The sequence below is a fragment of the Cyprinodon variegatus genome, unplaced genomic scaffold, assembly GCF_000732505.1.
Source record: "Cyprinodon variegatus isolate N-32 unplaced genomic scaffold, C_variegatus-1.0 Scaffold143, whole genome shotgun sequence".
In the NCBI taxonomy this organism is placed as follows: Eukaryota; Metazoa; Chordata; class Actinopteri; order Cyprinodontiformes; family Cyprinodontidae; genus Cyprinodon; species Cyprinodon variegatus.
The window spans coordinates 728063-737768 of NW_015150596.1; the positions used below are offsets into that span (position 1 = coordinate 728063).

Here is a 9706-nt window from a genome sequence, read left to right on the forward strand (position 1 = left end):
CTAAGGCCACCAAAACGGATCCCCTCAACACCTTGGCTGCGCCTAGAAATTCTGTCCATGAAGGTAATGAACAGAATCGGTGACAAAGGGCAGCCCTGGCGGAGTGCAGCTCTCACCGGAAACGAGCCCGACTTACTGCCGGCAATGCGGACTGTATTTATGCAGATTGGAATAGCCAAATACTTGTGGTGAGTCAGGTTAGAACTCCAGAATGAGTCCAGTCACCCTCCAAATATGCTTAACAACCTTAAAGTTTTCTCTATTCCTCACTTCCTGCTTCAATTTCCACTCACACAAACAAATGAGATGGAAACAAACAATGAACAGAAACCTATAACACAAACTTCCACTGTAAACTCAAGTACAGCTCTTTTTGCATCTATTTCTTTTGGTAGAAAGCTGCTCGTTAATACTGGTAACAAAGTCATGTACATTGACCGTCCAGTCTACAGCTGGAAGGTACTGATGAAGATAAGCAAGGTACTCCTGAGCAATGGTTACAAGTCCATTGAGACATATGCCATCTTAGACGATGTCTGTGAGCTCACCATTTTGTTCTAGCCAGGTACCAAACAGTTTGAAGTAAAGAGGTACTAGCTCTTTGTACAGTTAGACAAGAATTGGAGAAACTCACATGGGCGGCAGTGTCTTTTAAAATTTCTCCAGCAGTTAGACCTGACATGATGTACAGTATAAAGAATGCTATTACAGGACAGCAAATGAGGTTAGCAGAGCCCTCCTATCTAGTCTCCTCACTCCAGCAGAGGTATAAACATATGTCAGGAATACCACTCTCTCCTCTAAACAGAGATCAACCTATGTTGCTGATTGGTTGTGACTGTACACCTCATCACACCTACTGTATAGCTAGTCAGGGTATGACCACCTACTGGGCAGGCAGCTGTGAAGATATCTCTTAGATGGACAATACAGGGCCCAGCACAAACCATTGAACCCACCACGACCAGGTCAGATCAGCTGAAGCGACTGTATGGAGAAAAGTTTATGTCCTGCCCCTGGCAAGAATTGTTAGCTTATATGCTTTGCCTAAGGATGATTAAATTACCCTTTGGGCTTAGCCTTTTTTATGTTATTGTTGTACATATTTACCACTGAATCCGTTGGCGGCTGTGGAAAAGGCTGCTGGAAATACTGTTATGTGCCTTCTCTAAGGGTCGGAGCTTAGATGGCCAGTGAGTAGCAGGCAGAAAGAGCAGACAGAGATGGGAAAGAAGCTGCACTCAAATTTACAGTTGAAATGTGTAACAATAGCTCTTCACTGTTTGTTTCCACCTTATTTGCACTCGCACAGCAAATGAGGTTTGAACAAACATTATTAACTAGAGTTAATAATGTAGTATACTTAGTAGAATATACTTGTTTACTCTTAATCAAATTTATGCTTGTTATTGAGTGTACATAAAACATCTAAAAACTTTAGATTTAGCGTGTAATATCTGTTAAGAACAGTGTATAAGAGTACTTTTTTAAATCAGTAATAACAGATGTTATGTTATTCCTTGTTTAGAACCACACATTTCTGTCAAATGAGGAATAAATAAAGCTGAAAGCTTGTTAAGCATAATCAGAGGGTGACTGGAATCATACTGGAGTTCAAACTAGATTCACCACAGTGATTTGAATATTTCAATTAGCATAAATACAGTCCCTAAGTTTTACTACTAATTTATTTTAGCAACACTCTTCTCCTTCCCCATCTTCCTCTCCTTTGTAGCTGTAGCACTATTTCTTTGTCTCTTTAACTCGTTCTCCATTTTTTTATGTCTTTGTTTAAATCTCTAGTTCCAGTGGGGTGAAATACGCACATTCTGTTGTTTGTTGTCATGGTAACTCATTGATTCGGGGCTCCTCTGATAATGGCTTTTTAAACTTGACATGCAGACGTTAACTATGAGTGGACCTACCTAGAGTTGATTGAACTATTTCATAGCAGCTACTGTTAAACCGAAAACTCAGAGTTCTTGACTTAAGGCTAGATCAATTTAGAGTTGCAGATTTAAATCTGAGTTTGTTAAACCTGCTTTGTGAAACAGACCCCTGAGCTGCAAACTTTTAAAAATAAATATTTGACTTGTTTTAATTATTCAGGTGGAAAGGTACCTCCAAACCAGCTGAAAATATTGATGATTGGTGATTCATATACTGGAAAGAGCTCAGCAGGAAACTTCATTCTTGGAAAAGATGCATTTGGTGTTACTAAAAGTGTTAACCGAAAAACCACACGCAGTGAAATAAGCCATAGTTTGGTTGATGGAAGGCCGCTCACAGTGGTCGATTCTCCTGGATGGTTCTACATCCACACCCTTCAGGAAACCAGTGAGATGGACAAACTGGAAATAGAGAACAGTGTGAATCTCTGTCCTCCAGGACCACATGCTGTGCTGCTGGTTATTGCTCTGATGGTCAACATTGATAAATCATATCAGAGATCTGTCCAGGAACACATGAGTCTGTTCGGGGAAGAAATCTGGAAACACACACTTGTTCTTTTTACCTTTGGTGACTTGTTAGGAGTGAAGTCTGTGGAGGAGCGTATAGAGAGTGAGGAAGGTCTGCAGTGGATAGTGAACAAGTGTGGGAACAGGTATCATGTTCTGAACAACAAGGACCACAGTGATAAGACTCAGGTCAAGGAGCTCATTGAGAAGATTGAAGAGATGTGGGCAGGAAATGAAAATCCTCATTATGAAATGGACCTGGACCGTGCAGCACAGATAGAAGCCAAGATGGAGGCTGGAGACAAGAAAGCCAAAAGGTTGAAGAAGATCAATGAGAGACAGTCAAGAGTCATGAAAGAGGTTTATGAAGGTAAACAAGTTTTATAAAAGTTTATGATACAATTCTGTAACATTAATGTTTCAGGATTAGAAACAATTTGGTTTTTCTGTTTTTTTTTTCCCAGCTGAGAGAGATCCAGTCACTGACATCAGGATTGTTCTGGTTGGACAGAAATGTTCAGGAAAGAGTGAGGCAGGGAATCTGATCCTTTTCAATGAGAGATTTAAAATAATCTTTAATAGAGCTTGGCTGGAAAAGGTGAACCATCATGATGATTGAGAAAAAACATTTAATAGATTCAAACTTCCAGACTGAATGTTTACCTGAGTTTAGCATTTCCAGAAAATTTTTCCTCTTTTTTTTCCAGAACTATGAAGATCAGAGAACATCTGCAACATGTGAGAAACATGAAGGAGACTTTGATGGAGTAAATGTCTCAGTGGTTGAAACACCAGGCTGGTTCTCAGACCCAACACCACCTGACTGGATCAAAGATGAAGTTCTCCACAGTGTCTCCATGTTTTCTCCTGGACCTCATGTTTTTCTCCTGGTTGTTCCAATCATCAGAGCTTTCACTGAGAAAGATCTCAAAGCTCTGGTGGAGGTCCTGATGCCTTTAACAGAGAGAGTGTGGAGACACTGCATGGTGCTGTTTACCTGGGGAGACTGGCTCAATGGCCTCCCTGTAGAGAACTACATCATCAGAGAGGGCAAGGAGCTCCAGGAGCTTCTAGAGAGGTGTGGGAACAGATACCATGTTCTCAGCAGCTTAAATGGTCATGATCCTGTTCAAGTCAAAGAGCTGTTCCAAAAAATTATCAACATGGTTAAAAAAAACAAAAAAGGCTTTACAACAGAAGGTATAAAACTTCGGCAAGGAAAACAACGCATGCTCACAGAAGAGGAGTGGAACACAAGGGAGGAGGAGCTGATGGAGAGAGTGATGAAAGCTTTAGCGAAGGAACCAGAGAAACCAACATTGTCCTCTGTGGAGGCGGCAGAAAGCAAGGATGGGGGAGTTATTCCAGATAGTAAGTTTGAAGTTATGAAGAATGAACCACTGAGTTTCCACAAATTCTTGGCTCAATCCATGTTTGTTTTTTACAGAATAACATTTCTTTCTTCTGTTTCAGTGAGTGGAGATGATTCCTCAGAATGCATTTCAGAAACCAGTAGGCGACCAGGTCAGAAATCCGTTGCTGAATGGATGGCTAACACATTGAGATGGTCTTTTAGCTCTGGGTATAGCAGCCTGCGATCCTCATTACGTTCTATTAAGAAATAATCAGAAGATCTCCAATCGATAAAAACTATCTAAAGATGAATTCATTCTTTCAGAGAATAAATAAGATTGTCTGAACATTTTCTCCAATCTTTCAACTAAACACAGGAACTCAAACAAACAGCTACAGCAGAAAAGCTAAAGGTGAACACTGGATGGAATATAAAAATATACCAGCTTAGAAGTATATTCCTGACTGTGTGAAAAAATATGTGTTGATCATTAGTTTTTCTCTTTGTTCTCATGTTATTTTGTTTAACCATGTTATGGAACCTGTCATATTCTCCTATAGTCACATGAATTCATTTGCCTTCCCATATTAACCATCCTCTTTGTTTTCACATGGTGTTTTTAAAGTAAAACAGCACTGTTTAATTTAAAGTTATTTAGCACAAACAGAATGTAATGTCTGCTAACTGGCAGACAGGAAACACCGCCTGCTACACCTCAGTTTCTTTCTTTTTTTTATTTGTACCTACAATTTCTACAAAGAACATAGGAGAGTACGCCGAGGCTACAATTGTTTTTGTGTCATCAGTTTTCATTATGTAAAATGTTGATAACTGTTGGATGGTGAATTGCTGCGGATCTTTCAACAGGCTTTTTTTCCCAAAGTAATTATTCCTCTGATTAAAACCTTAAAAGATCTAAAGGATTTAAGGAAACACCTGTTTAACTAACACTTCAGTGAAAAATGTCGACTTGGAATTATTCTTACAGTTATCATTATTACTATATTATTATCATTACTATTGATGTATCTAAACTTTGTCTTCTGTTGATGACAGTGTATGTATTACTTAACTAAATGATAAAACCTGATCATTATCAACATCTTTTATCCAAAGCAATTTTATTTATAGAGCAAGCAGTCTCAGGGTTCCCCCGTGTTTGTGTTTGAGTGCGAGTGATGCATCTTCTCCTGAGAGGATCTTGGTGGAGTACCTGGACTGCCTACACAGGTGGAGCTCTTCAGCTTCATCAGAGTGCTGGGATTAAAAGTGCAGCAGAGGCTTTACTCAGCGATGGCTCATTAACACTTACTGGTAGTCTTTCCGGCCATTTCTTGTTGAACCCTTTTCTAGTAGTTTGATTATCTCCAGTGAACTTGCCTGAAGTTGCTCAATCCGTAACTGTAAAGTGCCTTGAGATGACATGTGTTGTGAATTTGGCGCTATATAAATAAACTGAATTGAATTGAATTGAATCCCTATCCTTGTTGTCTCTAGATTTTTCTCAAAATTGGTTTCAGAGGATTCAGTTCACCGACTCACCTTCTCCAGAGAACCTTATACTTTTAAGCATCACCATATGGCCCATTCACAGATTTAATGCGTAATTTAAAAGAAAATGTGACGAACTTGAGAGGACCGCGGCACCAGCGGAGCTCCGAAGCTGACGGCAGCCAGGTCTAACCACAGCCCATCTGCAGCGGCCCTCTCTCGGCATAGCCGTGTGTGAAGCGTGTTGGTTAGCACATCGGTCGAATCTACAGGAGGAGAGTCTGATGTCGAGTCTGAAGTCATTAGAACTTGAGTAGGGACTTTGCCAAACTTTGCCAAATACAACAAAAAATCGGCATCATAGCCTGGTTATAGACCTAGCTGCCGTCAGCTTCTGAGCTCCGCTGGTTGCCGCGGTCCTCTCAAGTTCGTCACATTTTCTTTTAAATTACGCATTAAATCTGTGTATGGGCCATATGGAGATGCTTAAAAGTATAAGGTTCTCGCCTCAAATGATCTTAAAACGTACTTTTATTGAACAACAGCAACAGAAAAGAGAACATTTAACTTAGTACTCTGAGCTCTGTGAGTTAAGAAGATGGGCCGCCAAGCCAACCAATGAGCAGAAGTTGACTCTCTAGGACACACCCCCTCCTCATTTGCATAATGAGATAGAAATGCATAGAGAAATGTAAAAAGGGCAGAGAGAAATGTAAAAAGGGCAGAGAGAAATAAACAGCAGCGAAGAAATAACTAAGGTAAAAAAATACAAAGGAAGAATAAAACAGACAAAAATATAATAACATGCACATAAATAAATACTTAAAAATATAAGTAATTAAAAAATAAAGTTGAAGATTATAAAGGACAGAAAAATAAATAAGGTAAATATTACAAAGGCAAATAAATAAAGAAGCTAATTAAGAGTTATATACATTTATGTCTCACTTTTTTGTTGGCAATTAATTGTATGCTTATACATTTATTGAGCATTTATTTATTTCTGTATTTATTTTTAAATATGGCAGAGTTGGTCCTTCATACATGTATTCCTGATATCTGAAAAAAATAAAATGACAATCTTCACATCTAGAATAAACATTCTGGATGTCTAGGAATTAATTTCAGACCTACACATTCCTATTGTTAGTGGTCAGCATTTGTATTATCTTGAATATGAAGAAATGCATTTCGGATATCATAAAGACATTTTCAGACAAGCTGATAAATGTCAGAATGGCCACTTAAAATGAGTAAACATTTCTAGGTATGTAAAGCCAAATTTTTACAAGTATAATTTTATTTGTTCATTTTCTGAAATTCAGCTTCTGCTGCAAAAAGGTAATTTAGAAAATATATAATTAAAGTTCAGTCTAGCAGTGTAATTTTAATCATGAAGAATCTTATTTTATGTAAGCCTTCATATAAGTGTGTGGAAAAGGCTGCTGGAAAGACTGTTATGCGGGCTCTTTAAGTGGCAGAGCTTAGATGGACAGTGAGCACCAGGCTGCCAGAGCAGACAGAGATAGGGAAGAAGCTGCACTTCAATTTACCGTGGAAGTTGTGAATTGCAGGATTGAGAAACCACCCACCAGAGCCTCACTGATAGCTTTACTGAAAGTGTGTCTCCTCTGCAGATGAAAATGAAACAAAACTTTGTTCTTCCTTGCACATTCCCTCTTGCTCTCATTTTACTCCACATATTGACATCAACAAACAGGATCCTTTGCTGATCAGTCCGCTAGGTGGATTCCTTAAGAAGGACTGATCTCCAAAACCAGAACTGTGTTTTTCCTTTACCTCAAGTAGGCCATTTCAGAGAAGGTGGACTCTTCACATGCTCCACTGGGTTGTTTGATCGTGACAGGACAATAACTTTAGGTCACTGAGAGAGGAAGAAAATTAACAAACTCCTTTTATGGTAAATAACTAAAATAATGTTATGACATTAAGTCATAGACTGACTGAGGATTAATTGTAGGCCTTTTATTCTGATTAATTCAGTCAAGGTAGGTCTCTCTAAACCGAGGATAATTGTAGGTCTTTTATATTGCTTAAATAGACCATGTATTAAAATAAAATAAGACACATAATAATAATTATAACAGCATAAACAAAAAAATAAAATGGGGGATAAAGCTTTAAAACAAGAATATGAGGACTATAATCCTGTAGGCCCTTAAGTGGCTGAGATGAAGTGAAAGCATGGTGATTCATCTGTTTGATTCTTAGCCCAATGGCATTATGAATTTTGATTCCCACAGAATGGTTAATTTAATGAGGACATTAAGAAACTGGACCAGCTCCTCATTGAACAGAAACAAATATTGTTGAAAACTTTAGAGGGCCATCAGGATGCTTTTAAAATGTGGAAGAGAGAGGCCAACATTTACCGCATTCAGTTATCTAAATTACAAATGGTTCAGAAAATACAGGTTACAGAGAAAGGAAAAAAAGACAGCCTAATAAGGAAGTGCAGAAGCCTGATAAAGATATTGCCGTCATCCTTACTAACCTAGATGCTTTTGTTTCTCCACATGCACCTACTTCAGCTTTTGCAGCTGTGGGCCCATCTCCAACAGCATCACAGAGCACCTCCAATCTGTATCCCAGCTTACCACAAGCCTGTTTGCCTCTGCTTCCCATCGACCTTATCAACCAATCGTCCACCCCAAAAAGAAGATTACAAATCCTCTCCTGGAATATGATTACTCTTATTACCTTTGATCTCAGGGAACTGAACCAGATTAGGAAGATGACGTGGGCGATCTGAGACTAGGACAATTATTTGACCCCCCAACCAGACTCACAACCAAGCTCAGCCACAGATCCACCCTACAATCTTCATCCCAGACTCCCCAAGGAAGAGCCATCATCCGGAACAGAGGGGGGGGGGGGGGGGCAGAAGGACTCATGGTCAGTGTCCCATTTCCTGGCATTCCTGATAACCCTTACCTGCAACCTCCTGTCCCACCTAGACCACAAATAGACACTAATATGCCAATGGTCCACGTTGGTGGACCTGATGGACCTCAGCTGGGCTAAAGAGTATGAGAACCAGAAACACTCATTTATGTGGCCAAAGACCTTCCTGCTCTGCAAAGAGGGGAAGAAATCGTTACGGCCTGCCGCTCATTGATTGAAACCATCAGACCAACATATTTTTAACTGAAAGCTATTTCCTCAAAGTCAATTCTGTTGATTTCAGTGCTAAATTGGGTGATGTGTTTGATGTCAATTATCGACTCCATGTGGTCAAACTCCTGGATGATAATGAAACGGGTAAAAACACACCCTTTATAAATCAGCTAAAAAAGCTGGGATGCTTAGTGGTACTAAATGCTCCAGCCATGCCTGGCTATCAGCCCATTTTTGCCTGCAATCAAAAACCTGATGAGAATGCAGAAGAGTATTACACTCACCCCCTAGACATTTTCGGAACCCACTATGGCATCGATGAGCCCAGAGGAGCCTGGGAAGACCTCAACAGCCCATCCACCTTTGAATCCCTCCTAAGCCAAAAGTTTCTCGAGCAGCTAAGACCAGAACTAGGAGATGGCTTTAAATCCACATAGACTGGGTCGAATAAACATCCCAGCATAAATCAGCTCCTCATGCATGCCATCCATAATGAAAACTTACTTGATAAGGACAGAAAGCTAGTACAGCGAGAAAAGAACTGTCACCAAACAGTTTAAAAGATTCACCACACAGCCCCCAGACCAGTACAGCTTTCCAAATTATGGCTGCTGCTATGTCTGTGGCAAAGCTGATCACTGGGACAGAAACTGCCCAAATAGATACCGTGAGGGCAGGGGAGGACATTGCAGAGGCTTCGTTCACTACAGGGATCCATCACCCCACCATGGAGGCGAAGGAGGACAAAGAGGAGGCAATGACCACAGGGGCAGAGGCCATTCCCAGCAAGGGGGGTATAAGGCATCAAAAAGAGGTAACTCCAAATGTCTAGAGGGAGAAAGAGCCTTTTGGGTGGTAACTGGTTTAACAGAATGCAAATCCCCCCATACACACATATCTCAAATACACTCATGAAGCCAATAAGAAACTGCCGCCGCTAACCATAAATGTGACAGAACTTTAAGTTCCTTATGGTTTCTGGTGCGGCTTAATCTCTTATAATGCAAACAGCATTACCTAGAGCTCCTTTATCTGATAAAATTATTAACTGTATAGGAGCTTTAGGGGCTACAATCCCAGAACCGATAACTGCACCTCTGCCTGTTGTTGATCCATTTAATCACGAACAATACCAACATCAATTTCTTCCTTAATAACATTTTACCATTAACCTGTTGGCAAGTGATCTAATAATAAAATTACAGCTACACATTCAGTGTACACCAACAGGGTTACAGGTTGCTAAACAGCCTGATTCTGCTGT

At 39.9% G+C, this 9706-nt stretch overlaps 1 protein-coding gene across 1 annotated transcript in view; it reads left to right on the forward strand.

The window, feature by feature from the left end:
• Nucleotides 1-9274, forward strand: part of LOC107086095 (GTPase IMAP family member 8-like) — a 20405-nt gene extending 11131 nt beyond the window's left edge. The window contains exons 3-6 of the mRNA XM_015376851.1: nt 2110-2829; nt 2924-3057; nt 3167-3830; nt 9105-9274. Of these exons, the coding sequence (XP_015232337.1) occupies nt 2110-2829; nt 2924-3057; nt 3167-3830; nt 9105-9274 (1688 nt within the window). The remainder of the gene's footprint in view (nt 1-2109; nt 2830-2923; nt 3058-3166; nt 3831-9104) is intronic.
• Nucleotides 9275-9706: the final 432 nt, after the last annotated feature.